This window comes from Cydia splendana, chromosome Z (assembly GCF_910591565.1).
Source record: "Cydia splendana chromosome Z, ilCydSple1.2, whole genome shotgun sequence".
Classification (NCBI taxonomy): Eukaryota; Metazoa; Arthropoda; class Insecta; order Lepidoptera; family Tortricidae; genus Cydia; species Cydia splendana.
The window spans coordinates 32,657,565-32,676,058 of record NC_085987.1 but is presented as its reverse complement, the minus strand read 5'-3'; the positions used below and the strand labels follow the sequence as shown (position 1 = coordinate 32,676,058).

Genomic DNA, 18,494 nt, shown 5'->3' with positions numbered 1-18,494 from the left:
TCAACAAAAATAAATTTCATAATCCAAATATACACAGCCGCTTAATATTCAAGAGCACAAACACATACCACATATAGCCACTGCAAACGCTACTGTATTCAGATCTAATGGGTCGGTCACGACATTAAGTGACTGGCGACGGCGGCAGCGACAACCATAGGTGGGAACGAAAGGACCAATCGCTGTGTCTCGCTCCAACCTATGGCTATCGCTGCCGCCGTCGCAAGTCGCTCAACGTCGTGGCCGAGCCGCCTGGAGGTCGGACACGGCGCCTTTTTGCAGCCATCCATACACGGGTTTCGAGAACGCGCGACTGAATCGCTGCATGTGGCCCCTTGTCGCATTTGCAACGCACGAAGAAGCGACGCAGTAGGGATACAAACGCGCGACTGTTTCGCGCTACATCAGGTACGGGAAAAGTGGCGGGGGGGTGCCGCGTCTGAATTCTACATCAGGACTGTATCGGTACTATATCGCGACTGTATCGCGATAGTTGCTATGCAGAATCGTGTTTACGTGTGCGAGCATATGACTAGCGACAGGATCGAGACTGTATCGCGGCCTTTTTGTGACTGCATCGCTACTGAATTGCTGCAAAAAGTCGCCGTGTGCGGTCCCTAATCATTGAACTCGGTCTTGTACACTCTTATGTCCGCAGCCACTGGACTGTTTCAACCTATGTATATGCGTTTCTGACTACTGTCAGTTCATACAAATTTTATAATTTTGTCTAAAAGATTTCCATGGCACACTCGACTGTACATATCTTAATTTAGTTGCGTTTGCGGCAGCCCTAAAGTTAAACAACACAAGTCACTTTTTACTTCATAAACAGCGAATTCATTGATGTGGCGCTTAACCGAAATAGAATAAGAACTCCACCGTTTCGTTGAAAATACTAAATTAATACTACTGCTGATTTAAAAATATTAGCAATACACCTAATAACAGTTTTATGGCATGTTTGAAATAGCACTATATCTTTTTGCTAATAAAATCTTATGTTATCTCGTATATAAGGACCCAAATTAGAACATACATGAGCAGGGTGAGCTTTATGACTATGAGAACTAAAATATGTATAATATAAAAAAAATAATAACTCTTCATAATTTTACTATTTTTACTACAGTATTATGAAACAAGCGTCGTAAATACAAAATCGAAATATCACATACATTTTCATTGGTATTGGCACACATGCAGTACATCTCCGTCGGGAGTATGCTTCGAGTAGCGGAGATCAAAGGCGATTTTCGTAATCGCTTTAAAACCTCCAAGTGGCTTACTAATCGACATACTCGATCTAACATAATCATGAAGGCGTCGAATCGAATGACCACTATAGGTACGTTAAGTATTTTTGAGAAGTGATCATAACAATAAAATCAGTTGCTTCATTACCTGGCAAGCTAGGGTAACATAGTGGGTTACCGGCTGGTGGGTGTGGGGAGTCACTGCGGCGGGTGCGGGTGTGGCGGGGGTGGGGGCGGCGGGTAGCCCGCCACGGCCAGCGCGCGGTCCGCCTCCTCGTACACCAGCTCGCCAGACAGCCGTGGCGGGTTTTGGGTCTCGTTGTTTAGGTATGGGTTCGCCACCTGTAACACAGCAATTATAAGAATATAAGAATAAGAATAAGAATATATTTATTTGAAAGAACCTTGTTTACAAATTGTTTACGTAACCTGTGGCCCCACACTAGGCAAGCCTGTAACGTGGCAGCCGACTTCGCAGTTCGTAGGCTAAGGTTAAGAAAAACTAAAAGTAATCTAATAGGTGATTAATGAAATTATAAAATTCAAATAAAGAAAAAGGAATGAGAAAGTGTGCGTGTGCGTGTGCGTGTGCGTGCGTGTGTGTGTGTGTGTGTGTGTGTGTGTGTGTGTGTGTGTGTGTGTGTGTGTGTGTGTGTGTGTGTGTGTGTGTGTGTGTGTGTGTGTGTGTGCGTGCGTGTGTGCGTGTGTATGCGCGAGTGTGTGTAAGGCTACAGAGAATGTAAGTGATTAGGTGATGACCTTCAACAGCATCTCAGTTTGATTGTAGTTAAGACCTTTCAACCAGTTCTTGGCGTCGGTAGCGGTGGGTAAAATTTCAGATTCTGTCAATTTACCCCATTTCACACACAAGCGCACTTCACGCACACTACTTCACTTTACTGGGACAGGTCAGTGACCCATCATGTTTTTTTAAGATTGGACTTTTAGTTTAGTATTGACCACTAGCCTCCTTTGAGGGCATAGACTAGGAATCCTCTAGACGGAGTTTAGAGCAATTATTTCATGCAACCGATGCTGCCAAAAATGCGGGGGTGCGCGGGACGAGGTTAGCGAGATCCCGTGCCGTGATTGGTCCGTTCAAACGACGAACGAGTTCACGGACGTCACACAAAGACACTTTCGACTCGAACATGGAGTAAATTTACCGTATGCGTGGCAGCGGGGGTAGCGCGACTATGCTCAGTCTAGAGGATGTTTTGTCTGTGTTTGAGGGTAAAAGCGTTCCATTTAAAGATGAAAGAGAAACAATGCATTTAATCTTGCTTTCCTTGTCTGTTCATGTCACACGTGACGTACCTAATGTAATTCATTTGATTGTTGACTGTTTTACTACCTAATATTGCTTTGTCGAGATACGCGTTTTGTACAATTAAAGCGAATAAAACAAGATGTCATTAAGTCAGATGTAAAATGTTATTTACTACTCTATACGGTTTTTCATAAGGTGCAAAATCCATTCAATGGGAATTTAAATAAATAAAGTTTCGGCAGGGTGGCAATTCCATTTTGGCGAATAAAGCGAAACAGAATAGTTCTATCGAACCTGCTTACAAATTTTCACGAAAATCAGTTGAGAAATGTGATCTGCAAAGGAGAACATACAAAAGCATTTTTGCCCAAGCTGAAACGGAGACCTTTGCTAACGCTCGGCCAATGATGGTTTAGGTACACCTATAAAAAATGGTTGTCCGTGCTGTAATTTTAATATCTTTATATTTCAACCGGTATAGTTTTACCTTCAAAAATAATCGGTATCGCTAAACAATAGCGGTACCTTACTACTTATACGTTCACGAAATCGGTATCTGAATAACTTGATTGTTAGTAAACTAACCTGGAAAATAATCTCAAAATCACCGAAACATTTATGTACAGTCACCTGCAATAATATGTTACGTCATTAGCGCCAACTTTGCCTCCAGGGAAACTTTGCCGAAACGACAATTTTAAACAAATTCGTTAATGTAGAAAAATTTATAATAGTTATGGCCACCATGCTATTTTTAGTAGAAAATAGGTTATATTTCTGACAAAACTATATACCAAACTTGTCCATAACTTGACTTGGGAATTTTGAGCGAGTTGTCTAATATAGGGTATATTTCGGCGGGCAAAAAAATTATAAATAATGAATGCAAGTAGAAAAAACTGAGAACCCTTTGACAAATATTTCCGGGTTTGAGTTATAACACATGAAGCATAGATTATGTCTATTGAGATTTAAACTAAAAAGGCCTAAATACACAAAAGTTTTAGCGGTGGGCAAAGTAATCCGGTAATTTGGCATCCATACCAACATTGCCCACCACCAAAAACGGATTAGGGTTGTCACTTTCATCTAATTTACCCAACTTCGCAAGTAAAAGAAGGTTATGTTTGTACACTAAAATAAGTTTATAAATATATACTGTATTTAATTTGTCTTATTATCCTTTATTTAGATGTTTTATCCCGTTAACGAATGAAAAACACAACAAAAATCATATTTTTGGCCATTAAACTATTGTAACAGATTTTCTCAAAAGTGACAACCCTAGCCTTTGTAAAATGCTTAGGCGAGCCTTATTTGGAAATGGGCAAAAACGGGTAGGCAACATTGCATTGGTAGCAAATTTATTTAAATGTTTTACACTTATCGCTAAGTTATTAACAGGGAATGGTAGGATTGCCCAAAACCTTTAAGTGATCCTTAGACATCATCATCATACGAGCTGTATTTGAATACCAAATTGACGTGGGCAATGTTGGCGAAAACCCCGGATATCTTTGCCCGCCCTCTAAAACGCAAAAAATGGGTAAAAACACTATAAAAAATTTTTTTCTTCAAAACTGATGTGTTTGATCACAATGGACGTGGTGCTGACCAAAAAAAAGTCATATGATGTGATATTTTTTGAGAAATTCGTGTTTAAAAAAAAAAAGCGGGCAAAGTTGGTGATAATGACGGTACCTACTCTTCGAAGGCCGCAAAAATATGTGACATGCTCTTATGGTTCTACAAATAAGATCGTGTCAGATATTTTTGCGGCCTTCGTTGTGTAACATAAATTGCAGGTAACTGTACATTTGGAATAATTATTTTATTTAGTTTCAACGAAAGTTACAAGTTTAGTACGAAAATCCTTCAGATATGCAATATGCACAAAATGTAGACCTAATCGAAATAAAACGTTGCTTTTTATAATAAATTTATAACATTCGATACATAGGTATACATAACAATAACCAGTCCATAGCGCTAATTGGCCTGTAAGCTTCATCTCGGTCTCCAAAGCCGCAAAAACTCGCTAGTACTTAGTGCTGGTCTAGCCGTTATTTTTTCTTGAAGATTTTCAGAGAACAGCACGTACACGCATTATACATATAGACGGAACGAACGGCATAATCATAATAATTTATTCGTCGCAATCCATGGTATTACAGATCTAGGTACAAGACTTTCAGGTATTACTTATACGAATTACATAACTCTTCCTGTTAATAGGCAATATTTTAAGATAAAAGTTCTATAATATAATACAAGATTACAATTGTCATCAAAATTCATTGACGTACAGAAGTCAAATACGTTTTTAAAATGACGCAAAATGATACCAGCATAATAAAAATTGATCCCAATCAGTAAAGATGAGTCTTTAAACTTTTTTCATTTTAAGCGAGTTTTGAAGGAACATAATACTTAAATACGACTGTAATCGTATTGTTTTAAGATAGTTTACTGCGGTTTTTAACCATTATAACAGCAAATCAAATTGGCTGCTATTTAACTGATCACCAGATTTAGTAAAATTTAATACCAAAAAAATCTATTTTACCACCCTAAAATCATGAATGATCACCAAAATTATAACACCATTTTAATGTGAAATGATTACCAATTTGATTACATTTTACTATCCTTTTAAAGAAAATGACACCAAACTAATTATTATTAACCCAAAAATAGTCAATGATTACCAAATTTCAAACCCCATTTTAATGTGAAATGATATCCAAATTTTTACATCTTGCTATCCTATTAAAGAAAATGACACCAAAATAATCATTGTAAACCCAAAAATAGTAAATGACCACCAAAATTAGAACTCCATTTTAATGTAAAATGATAACCAAATTTTTAAATCTTGCTATCCTATTAAAGCAAATGGCTCCAAAATAATCATTGTAAACGCAAAAATAATAAATGATCACAAAAATTGTCACCACTATTTAATTAAAAATGTGCAAACATTTAATATATCGTTATGCTATTAAATTAATTAATCCACTTCGTCACCTTTTTCTAGTAGCATTTTATTTCTGTAACAGTCGCAGTTCTAACCTAACCTAACTCACTTTTCTAGTAGCATTTTGTTTCTGTAAGGGTCGCAGTTCAAACCTAACCTAACCCACTTTTCTAGTAGCATTTCTTTTCTGCAAGGGTCGCAGTTCAAACCTAACCTAACCCACTTTTCTAGTAGCATTTCGTTTCTGTATGGGTCGCAGTTCAAACCTAACCTAACCCACTTTTCTAGTAGCATTTCTTTTCTGTAAGGGTCTCAGTTCAAACCTAACCTAACCCACTTTTCTAGTAGCGTTTCGTATCTGTATGGGTAGCAGTTGAAACTTAACCTAACCTACTTTTCTAGTACCATTTCGTTTCTGTAAGGGTCGCAGTGCTAACCTAACCTAACCCACTTAACTGATAGCAGTTTAACTTACTTTTCTAGTAGCATAACGAAATGCTACTAGAAAAGTAGATTAGCACTTTCGCAACCAGGCAAAATTTCAAACAATACCCCAGAAACCGACAGTACTCGCTAGTCGGGCAACGACGTGCAACTCAATGCCGCACGCCGCGAACCCGCTAGTCGGGCAAGCGGCGGACGCTCAGGGCTGTGCCAAGTAACTTTCGTATAAGTACGTGGATAAAATTAAATCTGCTGTCTCATCTGTTTAGGCTCCCCGTTTTGTTCTTCTCCTAATTCTAACTCCTATTGATACATACCCGTGTATGCAATTTCACGTAACCAACTAATAAGAATTTTTATTTTGTAATCGCGTTAGGTAAAGTATATAAAAATACAAAGTGAAGTAATAAAATATAATAATCAACTGTACCAACTTTTCGACCACATAATAATCAGAAGACTTACAATTTTTTCTGTTAGTGGCAGTGGCAGCCCTGAGGTAGTGAAGATGCAATGCTTGCCCGCCTGTCGGGCACTTCGGCGTCGCGTGTAGGTTTATAGCTCTTGCCCGACTAGCGGGTATGCCGGCATCTGAGTAAAGTTTACGAGTGCCCGAGAGTCGGGTACGCGGTGTCGAATGTGTTAGGTTAGGTAGGTATGCGGTGCGGGGTACGGGGGGTTGAGCGGGAGGGGCTAGTAATTTTGGCATCAGTTTACTTTATTTGGTAATATGTATACATTTTTTGGTAATCATAGTGGTTTATTTAGGTGAAAATATCGCATTAATTTGGTCTTCAAGATTTGGTGATCATTAATGATTTTTGGTGATCATTCAATATATTTGGTATTTGAATACAATTTGAAGTGCAGTCGTAATTAAAGTGGTGGTACTTTTGTATTTTTAGGCCTTACTTTTTTGGTGTTCAGTAATTTTTTTTTGGTAAGCATGATTTTTTTATTTAGGGTACCAAAGTATTTTTTGGTGGTCATTATATTTGTAGCCAATCAAATTTAAATGAGACGCGAGCTGATGTTTATGTACTTACCCTATTTTTTGAAATACAATTTATCTACTGGTATACTTTCTCGTGTGCGTATAAGTTGAATTATCGAGAAGATGGAATTGCATTTGTAGTGGTTGTATGCTGATAGTACAAGAAAATAGAAAATTCAAATATAGAATGCCTGTAAACAAACAATACTACTATATATGCAATTCCACGCTCTCGATGATTCAACTATATATGATTTAATGTCAATTGTCAAAAGCAAGAAAATCAAGCTGTCATTTTCATTTGAAGAAGTACACGTGTGCTCCGGTGTAGCCCCAACGGGCATCTGACTTGAAGAAGAATTTTGAGTGATGTCGTCAATGTATGGAAATTGTTCGAAAGTTTACATTTTAGATTTAATTTCTGTGTTGTCTTTGTGAGTAAAAATATAAATCGATAATAAATTGGTAGCTGAATTATCTAGCTTTCAAAATCATACAATAATTCAATTGCTGTCAAAGACAAAATTGTTTTGCTTCTGTCTCAAACGGAACTCCATATTTTGATTTTTTGATACTTTTAGTGTCGATTTGTAGAGAATAACAACAAATTAAAAATATAATGGCATGAAGAGTCGGTACACGGTTTCTTCGTGAACAAATTTACGTGTAATTTAATGCAATTATTAAACATTTATTGAACAAATTATGGTTACAAAGTGAGGTCTAAATCGAAAACGTCATATACCGGCCCCTTAATTAAGAATTTTGCTTCAAGAGGAGACTTTTCAGATATGTTGCATGCCTTTACTACTGTATTGTAAATATACGGATGCAGGAAGTTAGGAAGACGCCTCGCGAATGTGGTTTTAGTGATGGGCGTAGGAATTCTAAAGACTCGATTACGGATTAGGGTAAGGTATTCTTCCGAATTTATGGTTTTTTGATGTACGTGAGTTGCGACTCGTAGAATCAATAATTGCCTTACACTAAGAACATCCGCGTCTTTATAAAGGGATACCGTCGGAAACCACCGGGGCTTGCCGAGCATGACCTTGAGCACAAACCTTTGGGCCCTTTCGAGAGGCAGCAGAGCAGAGCTAGTGGAGCCACCCCACACACCATTGCAGTATGATAGGATGGATTCGCAAATAGAAGTGTATACAAGCTTAAGCAACTTCCTCGTAGCACAATTTCGTAGCAGCTTCATAATGAATACCACCTTTCTGACTCTAGCAGACAACGCTTCGATGTGCTTTTTGAAATTAAGATTTTCATCAAGCGTAATGCCCAGGTACTTTACGGTGGTACAATTACTAACCACATCGAGAACTCTACTCGAGTGAATAGCTGGGACATCCTCTGCACTGCCACAAGAAAGCTTGAGATCTGGCCGCGAGTTGGGGGCAGAAGAAGCCGTTTTATGAAAGCATAAGTATTTTGTTTTTGAAATATTAAGTGAGAGCAGGTTGTTAGCGAGCCATTTGGCAATCACAGTCAAACCTGTCTCCGCTACCGCAAAGCAACGTGCCCAGGAGATATCGTGAAACAGCAGAGCAGTGTCGTCTGCGTAGCAGATAATTTCGGCTTGATTGATGGGGAGAGAGATTAAGTCATTGAGGTATATCAGAAATAGGGTGGGACCGAGGATGCTTCCCTGCGGCACGCCGAAGGTTATAGGGGCTGAATCACTGACTAAAGTGACGAGTCTTACACACTGTTTCCGGTTTGTAAGGTAGCTTTGGAACCAGTTCCATGCGATACCGCGAATGCCTAACAGTTCAAGCTTCCTTAGCAATATGGGGATTGAGACAGTGTCAAACGCCTTGGCCAGATCTAGGAAGATTCCCACGCATGATTCTCCTCTGTCAAGGTAGGAAGAGACAAGATTAATAAGTAAGGTGGCGGCTTGTTCAGAAGATCTCTTTTTCCGAAAGCCATATTGTCTTTGGGAGAGTAGGTGTTCTGATTCAAGGAAGTTGATTAGTTGATTATTAATAATCTTTTCTAGCATTTTAGACAGACTGCTAAGAAGAGAAATAGGGCGATAATTACCGGGGCAGCTCTTGTCACCTCCTTTATGAACGGGAACTACTGCAGCTACTTTCCAGCACTCCGGGAAAGAACCAGATGAAATGCTGAGCTTAAAAATATGTACGAGTGGTTTGACGATATAGTTTTTTAGATTTTTTAAAATACGTGTGCTTATTTTGTCAATGCCGGACGCGCAATCAGGGTTTAAGGACATGATTAATTTTTCTACTTCAGCATCGTCGGTAGGATTTAAGAAAATAGATCTAAGAGGGGAGTTGGCTAAGGCTACTTCAGTCGCAAGTGTGGCCTCACTCGTGTTTTTTTTCAGAGAGTATAACATTTGCTAGGTTTTTGCCCACTGAAGAGAAGAATTCATTGGTGTGATTTAAAGAGTCAGAAAAATTAGGCTTGATGGTGGCTAGTTCGTGGGGTGTATGCCTATCCCGATTGAGGTGAGATATGTCTCTAATAATTCTCCAAAGTTTCCTCGGGTTTTTTATTATCCAAAAGTTGTTTCCAGTCATAATCTTATACTAGATCACTTATTTCTAAAGCTTATTATACCACACAAGACTACATGAATGATATTACAACGTGGGATTAATTGTTATTCGAAATGATTATTTATTTATTAGGTATATTTGATTATTGATGAGGAAATGGATATTCCGATGTAATACTATCTACTTCTTTTGTTACTTATGCTTTTTTTTGACATTTAGATTTTATTCTAGAAATTCTAGACTAGTATTTTTTATACAATCTTTTTAATGTTTGACGATCCTTTTGTGAAATTTTTAGTGTTAAATTTGATATGTATAATAATCCAATTTTATTATGGAATAATATTAACATCAATAAATTGCTCTGATAATTAGATTAAGATTAATTACGATTCATAAGAGCTTGTTGCTAGGCCTACATGAATAAAGTATATTTTTGATTTTGATTTTTGATTTGATTAATCGTCTTTGGTTTTTCGTAAAATGCTTATATAAAAATTTCTATATCTAGTATAAGTTATTTTGGCTATTTCATTTTGGGGGTGTTTCCTGTAATTGACATGTAGTTTGTCCTTGACTTTAGAGCATTTAATCAAGCCTGGAGTCATCCAAGGTTTTATAATAAATTTTGAATTACTTACTGATCTGCATGAAGAATGTTTTGAAACTAAGTTAGTCAATATGGAGTAAAAGGCTTCTGCGGCTTCAGTAGCTGATGTTTTACTAGTGACCATCTGCCAGTTTTCTTCTTTAAGCTCCGCTCCGATGGCTTCAAAATCCTGACTGATCACAGTTCTGGATGGCTTGGTGTGATTAATCTTATTGGGGGCCGTGATACCAATCATAACTAGGTCATGGTCTGTAATGTCAGAGACACAGACCACTGACGCAAAATTCCTCACTGACCTTACAAAGAAGTGATCCAAACAGCTGTTGTTCCTCGTAGGTTTATCAATTGCAGGCATAAACCCCAGACTAGCCAAAACACATAAGTACTCGGATGCATGGGTATCAGTACAGGGAGAGTTGATGTTAATGTTAATATCTCCTGTAACTATAAAGCAGTTTTAATGAAAGAATCTAATGAGTGTATGAATGGGATAGGATTTACAAAAGAGGGGGAACGGTATAAGCCCAGCAAAGAAAAGCGTTCCGGAACATGTATAAAAAGACTGTCTGCATCCTGTATAACTGGCTCGGTGACTGTGGCATTTAAATTTTTCCTTACATAAGCGACTACTCCGCTAGCTTGATTGTGAGATCTTACAGTCCGGTAAGAGGAGTAACCATCGAGCTGTCCTATAACCGAGCCCTCTTTCAGCCAGCATTCTGTTAAGACAACAACGTCAAAAAGTATCTGTAGTCGGTTGAATGTTACAAGAAACTGATCAAAATTGTGTTGAAGGCTTCTGATATTAAGTGTAAGAACTTTGATTGAAAAATTAGGTTTAATGATATTCGAGCAGTGCTCCGCAGATTCTGCAACATGGCAGTTGACAGGGAATGAGTTGTCAAGTTCATTTCCTATGTCTAGTCCGGCCATGGTTTAATAAAGCGGCGGTTAAGTGCGAGGTTGCTGCAGTATTGCGGCGGCGGATGCACTTGATAAATATAATTGTAGCCTATGATATTGAGTGTGTATATGATAATTGGTGTGTGAGTGTACGTAAGTGGGTGTAGATATAATTGTATATATTTTTTTAGAATAATTAATGTGCATATTAAGCGTAAAATAAATGAGTATGGTAGAAAAAATTAACATATTGGGCTACTTTTTCCTAAGAAAGCGCTTTATAATAACCATACTTGGCATACTAATATTATTATTTAAAAAAACGTATGTCTATACATAAGAGAGGTACCGACAGTGGAATACGGTTTGTGAAAGGTCTGGTAAACGTCTCAGTGTTCGGCCTCAGACTTCCTGCAGTTTTGGCCTCGCCCTATCTAACCTTCAGTCCTACACGGAGCTCCGCCTTCTGCCAGGGGCCGTGCGCGTCAGTTGGCCTATGCAACAGTGTTGGCCGTAATGGTTAATTCTAATTAACAATTAATCAATTGCATTAACCATTAATTCCGCAATTAATCAATTGCATTACGCATCAATATAATTAAAATTAGTTAGAATTGAATTTTGAGACGTTTAATTACATTGATTGTCAATCTAATTGCCTATTTAATGGCATTAAATTTCAAAAAATTAATTAGAATTAAGTACTCTCAATTGCATTAACGTTTAATGGATTTTTTTTTTTTCATTAACTAATTATTAATGTTACTTTTGCGTGGAACTATTAAAATTATAAATAAAAATAACCATATTAATACAAGCTTCAGTGAATTATCAGATCGTGATACATATTTTAACATGAGACTCAACAAAATGACCCTGAACCCTGGCAGTAGGTATCTAGTGGAATTCCAGTTTGGAGCAACATAGACACACGCTGTTTTGGTTGGAAAATTTAGGGAAAGGCCCCAACTGACCGTCGCCATTCATGAGGTGGGGACAAATGGGAATTATTTATAACCATGCAGCGCCTATTCCCATCTGTTCCCGGTGCGGACAAGTGGCAATACGCCCGATATTGGTGTTTCCATTTGTATCCATCCCAATAATGTGGGGACAAATGGACAATATTTTTATGCAGGGTCTTCCCATATGTTCCCCGCGCGGACAAATGGGAATAAACCCATTATTGGTTATAATGGGTGCATTATTGGTGTATTCACATTTGTCCCCTATTCACGTGACGTACGCCATGCATGAAGCTGGGACAAATGGGAAATGATGTGTTCCCATTTGTCCCCACCTTATTGGTGTGGAGACAAATGGAAAACGGGGACAAATGGGATTTATATGCAACGCCTATTCCATCTGTTCCAGGTGGGAACAAATGGGAAAACATCGGAAAATGATGTATTCCCATTTGTCTCCACACCAATAAGGTGGGCACAAATGGGAAATATTTATATGCAGTCTTTTCTTATATGTTCCCCGCGGGGACAAATGGGAATAAACCCATGATTGGTTATAATGGGTGCATTATTGGTGTATTCCTATTTGTCCCCTATCCACGTGACGTACGCCATGCATGAAGCTGGGACAAATGGGAATGTTTTATATGAAAGAATATGAACGGCGGAGAACAATAAGGATACACCCGATATTAGTGGTCCCATTTGTCTCCGCTCCAATGAGATGGGGAAAAATGGAAAATATTTCTATGCAACGTCTTTTCCTATACGTTTCTCGCGGGGAGAAATGGGAATACACTCATTGTAGGTGTATTCCTATTTGTCCCTGCCATATGTGAGTTGGAGACAAATGGGATACAGACCAAATGGGATTTATATGCAGAGCCTATTCCATCGGTTCCAGGTGGGAACAAATGGGATAACATCGGAAAATGATGTGTTCCCATTTGTCTCCACCTTATTGGTGTGGAGAAAAATGGGAAACGGGGACAAATGGGATTTATATGCAGCGCCTATTCGATCTGTTCCAGGTGGGAACAAATGGGAAAACATCGGAAAATGATGTGTTCCCATTTGTCCACACACCAATAAGGTGGGGACAAATGGGAAATATTTATATGCAGACTTTTTCCCCGGGGGGACAAATGGGAATAAACCCATTATTGGTTATAATGGGTGCATTATTGGTGTATTCCCATTTGTCCTCTATCCACGTGTCCTACGCCATACATGAGAAGGGACAAATGGAAATGTTTTATATGCAGCGCCTATTCCCATCTGTTCCCGGCGGGGAAGAATGAGAATGCACCCGTTATTGGTGTGTTCCCATTTGTCCCCGCTCCAATGAAGTGGGGACAAATGGGAAAAATTGTTCGTGGAAGTGGATTTGTCGATTGTTCAACATCAGCTCTATCTTGGGTACTGCTGTCCCAAGTGCTCATCAAGACGAGTCAGATGACCAAAACAGCGTGTGCCTATGTTGCACCCAACCTGAGTTCCATTAGGTAGTGCCAGGGTTCGGCATCAGCTCTATCTTGGTTACTGCTCTTCCAAGTGCTCATCAAGACGAGTCAGGTGACCAAAACAGCATTTGCCTATGTTGCACCAAACCTGATTTCCACTAGGCATTTGATTCCTTGGACGCCTTTATAAAATTACTATATTTATTCTTGTTAATTGTTAATTATCAATCACATTTTTAATTTTCATTCAAAATTGATTTAATTTTAATGGTTTGTAAAGCAATAACCATTAATTATTTTTAATTGTTAGTGGTTCGAAATAAATTAATATTAATGCAAATTGATGTTCAATGCAATTGATAATTAATTTTCCTTCAATGGTTAATGGTTAATGGCAATTAACATTTTCAATGGTTAATTTTTAATGGTCAATTGCATTAACGTTCGGCCAACACTGCTATGCAAAACCTTGAAGATCCTGACCTTTAAAGTGTCGTAACGTGAAATTTAATTTCACCGTTTCGCTTTCGTACGAAAGAATTCTGCCAAACGTGACCCCATTATTTTACGCTTAACAATTGCTTTGAAGTCGATTTTTATAGTAATAATATTTAAGAGCGTTTTTAGGCTGGCTTCTTTTTGGCTGTGTATTGACAAACTATACATATATGTATGTATTTTATTAAGGGATATGTGTCATAGACGACACATGAACGACATTGGCATTATGGTGGAGTGCTCCTGTCACTTGAGTAATGTACAAAGATGGCGGTACTCACCGCGGGCAAGGGCTCGAGCATGCCGAGGCGCGCCAGCAGCAACTGCTCCTTGACCTGGCGGAGCTCCTCCTGCTGGCGCACGATCATCTGCTGCAACTCCTCGTGCTTCTGCTGCAGCTGCTCCTGCCACGGCCACTAGCTCGCATCACCACAATACCATTTAATACAGGGCGCCAGTAACAACCATTCGTACTGTCCTTGCGATCGATACTAGTTTAAATGCGGAGGGAGATAAACCATCTGTATACAGAGTGGCTAACAAATAACTCCATTCCCGTTGCCAGGGAGGTTTTGGGATAATACTGAGCAGTTTTTTCTATGGGACCTACCCCGAATTCACGAAAAAAAAATTGGCTCTTTCATACATTTTGGCTGGTCCATTTTTTATGGGAGGGTAATTGCAGTTATTTTTTAGCCACCGTGTATATGATCGCTTGTACAAATATCGAATAGCTGCCCAGCGACTCAGTTGACAAGCGTAAAGGCAGAAGAGATTTTTTTAAAGTATAAACTGCGTTTTAAAATGAAGATCGACATTCCGAAGCTGAGATACAGAGACTTTCCAAATTTACACTTTCTTGATGTCATATTAATTGTAATCTTAGTTTCATGGTGCAATAGTATACAGTAACTGTAATGACATGTAAACGGGTTTATTAAATATCTAAATAATTTATTTTTCACCCCATTATTTTAATATAATTATAATGTTATTGCGAAAGGTCACCCTATAGAATAAGTAAAGGGTCGGAATAAAAGCACTTGTCCCGTTATGATTTTGAGTTTATTTATAGAATAAGAGCACTCGTAACATGTCTATAACTGGACAACAACTGGGCTAAAACTCCTACAAAAGTAGATTTTAATCAATGTGCCAATTAACCGGAATTTTCACATGAACTACCTAATGTATTTATTTCATGATCTCATTGAATTTAAAATTTCATGTGGAAAGTCTTGCGGTTTTGTCATTTAACGCATAAGTTTGTACGCATGCATAACAATTAGTAAAGAAACAAACTGGACGTCACTGCTTTTTTCGAAAGCGAAAAATATGTATAGGTACAACAATCAGATAGGTACAAATCATTTGAAATGAAGTATTCAGTGGGAGCATAGTCGAGTTAAAGGAATGAATATAGCTAAATTCAGCCCAGTTTTTACTATCTCCCTAGATATTCCTTATACCGATTTCTATGCCTCATTCTACATATACCTTAACTATGTTACCACTAAAATACTGTCATAGTAACGATAAGTTAAAAAGTCAATGATGACCTCACCTGCATCTGCGCCTGATCGGGCGTGACGATGACGGGCAGCGAGGGCAGCGACAGCGGCAGCATGCCGGGCAGCGCCGGCACCACCGACACCATCGGCGCGGGCACGCTCACCGCGCCCACGTACGGCGCCGGCTCCAGGTACTGTGCGCCGATCGCGCGCTGCGGCACCAGCATCGGCTCGTTCTTGAGCTGCGGGAACGTCATCAGTCCACCGTCACCATGGCTGGCAAACTCGGTATTTCGTAACGCACGCTTCTAATTGAAGGAAAAAAACTGAATTCATTAATACATTTGGATGAATGATTGTGGGGTGACTTTAATGTATAGTTAACCAGAAGCGTAAACACATTGTTAGTAAGTTGTAACATGCTGACTATTCTGTTTCCGACTTTACCGATGGTCGTGTCGTCTGTTAAGCCGACCTAAATAGTTGTGTTCTAATAGGCCTGTTGCAAGTAACAAAGAATCATGGAAATAATGGTTTCAACGAAACATATATGTTAATATGATTGTAAAAAATGGTCCAATCTCAGTATAAACTGAAGGATTATTAATATATTCAATAAAATAAAAGTGCAAAATTCTCCAATCGGCCATTTTTACTGAAACGCCAATCAGAAGCGTTCTAAACAGTGACGTCATCAATCCATAACATATTTCTTAGAGCAACATAGACAACCTCATTGACCGAAATCGTATAGATGTGGGCACCAAAGAATTCGAAAGGTGCAAAAAAATGTTATTTCGCCACTAAACATTTATTACGTCCAAAAAATATTATTACACGATATAAAGTAGATATCTATTTGTTATTATTTAAATAAAATGCTAAATAATACGATATTTCAACAACAAACTTTTTAGGGTTCCGTACCCAAAGGGTAAAACGGGACCCTATTACTAAGACTTCGCTGTCCGTCCGTCCGTCCGTCCGTCCGTCCGTCCGTCTGTCACCAGGCTGTATCTCACGAACCGTGATAGCTAGACAGTTGAAATTTTCACAGATGATGTATTTCTGTTGCCGCTATAACAACAAATACTAAAAACAGAATAAAATAAAGATTTAAATGGGGCTCCCATACCAATACAACAAACGTGATTTTTGACCAAAGTTAAGTCGTAAGTAACGTCGGGAGTGGTCAGTATTTGGATGGGTGACCGTTTTTTTTTTGCTTTTTTTTTGTTTTGTTTTTTTTGCATTATGGTACGGAACCCTTCGTGCGCGAGTCCGACTCGCACTTGCCCGGTTTTTTAATTATTTGGCTGAATGGAACTATCATTGCCATGTTGGCTGTCGTAACTAGAAAAAAAGAAAAATTAAAAAGTAAAACCGGCGTTCGGTGATTTTCACTCAAAATTTACATGTATCTAAATAATTCATCTTAAACTGCAACCGTGTGAGAGTTTTTGTGTAAAATGAGTTATTGTGATAAATTTTTGTAATGTATTTATCATCTCTAATCGTAATATATGGTGCTGAATTAACAATATCATTCGGATTCAAGGGAAATTCGTAACTGTAAGTATGTAAACAATATCTACCACCCTACCACCAACTAAATGATGACGTCACAAATGGCATGCGAGGCGTTTTCGCGCGAAGTTTAAACTAGCTATAATAAAATGCAATTATCTATGTTAAATCTTATGAGTATAACTGAAATATAGTGTTTTTCGGAACTAATACAAGTGTACCGACGATATTAAAAGGGTTTTCAAAATTTGTCATCAGGCCTATTGTAAATAAGGTGTGATCATGGCAACACTGATATTCTATCACCGCGGCCTACGAGAGTCGAGATTTGCAATCGTATGACGACTCGGACGTAGCGTAGCGCATAAAGTTACCTATCAGTATGAATAGATACTGACCGTGCGAGGCGTAGTGTTCCGCTGCGAGGAGCGCGAGTCGCCGGAGAGCGAGCCGGCGTCGCAGCCGGGCGCGTACCGGCTCGGCTCGGCGGACGCGTAGCGCGACGAATCGGAGCTGGCGTAGCGCGTGCACGCGCGCGGCCACTGCGTGTACACCGACGGCGCGCCCGTCGTCGCCGTCGTGCCCGTCGAACTGCCTGACGCCGACTTCACTGACGCCGGCTACAAATGTACAATAGTTATTTGTTTTACAAGGGGGCAAAGTTGTTGTTTAACCGCTCGTGCTAATATTGATACCCGAGCAAGCGAAAGATTCCAAAATTGAACCGCGAGCGTAGCGAGTGTTTCGAAAAATGGAATCTTGAGCGTTGCGAGGGTTTCAAAGCACGAGGATTAAACAAAATTTGCCCCCGAGTGAAACTCAAAATTTTTCACCACACCAACCCGAAGCAAATATTAAATGTAAAATATCAAAATCAAACAACCAAATCAAATCCAAATTAATGTTATTAAATATTTATCATCCAAAATCATCATTTAAAAGTCAATTCTACCAGCAAACATAAGAAAACAACTCAAAAGGACCATGGGCAAATTTGTATGGGCACTGTCCCCACCCACCAACAGAAATGAAACATGTCTCATTTAATAGATCTTGGCAAACTGATGATTTTTTACTATGACGAGAATCGCCCTATGTATGGGGTTTTTTTCTGTCCCTAAGCAGTTATGTTTTCATGGCGGTGTTCCGGTTTGAAGGGTGAGACATGGCAGTGCAATTACTGGGTATTGTGGCATAAGATCTTTACGTCACATGGTCGGTAACGCGTATTACGTGATAACCATGAGTTGTTACATCCGTCTATAGGCTGCGGTGACTGTTTACCATCACGCAGCCCCGCATGCTTGTTTATCAATCAACTAGTATAATAAAAAAACAAAAACTTTCAATGAAATGAGCAAAAAATATGTAAAAACAAAACACGGTTTTCCAAGAAAACCCCATACATATGGCGATCCTCGTCATAGTAAAAAATCATCAGGTTGCTAAGATCTATTAAATGAGACATGTTTCATTTCTGTTGGTGGGTGGGGACATTTCTGCCCATGGTCCTTTGCATTTGATTAGTTTGCCTCACATGTG

General features: G+C 38.9%; 1 protein-coding gene across 3 annotated transcripts in view; it reads right to left on the bottom strand.

The window, feature by feature from the left end:
• Nucleotides 1-261: 261 nt before the first annotated feature.
• LOC134804771 (circadian locomoter output cycles protein kaput) overlaps nucleotides 262-18,494 on the bottom strand; it is a 35,437-nt gene continuing 17,204 nt past the window's right edge. Inside the window, exons 10-13 of one of the 3 annotated variants that reach the window (XM_063777997.1) lie at nucleotides 17,351-17,572; nucleotides 15,479-15,733; nucleotides 14,196-14,312; nucleotides 262-1,598 (exon numbers count right to left, since the gene is read on the bottom strand). In XM_063777997.1, coding sequence (XP_063634067.1) covers nucleotides 1,455-1,598; nucleotides 14,196-14,312; nucleotides 15,479-15,733; nucleotides 17,351-17,572 — 738 coding nt within the window. In that variant the 3' untranslated portion in view covers nucleotides 262-1,454. Of the gene's footprint in view, nucleotides 1,599-14,195; nucleotides 14,331-15,478; nucleotides 15,734-17,350; nucleotides 17,573-18,494 lie in introns of all 3 variants that reach the window. The other 2 variants (XM_063777994.1, XM_063777995.1) reach the window with 2 other exon arrangements.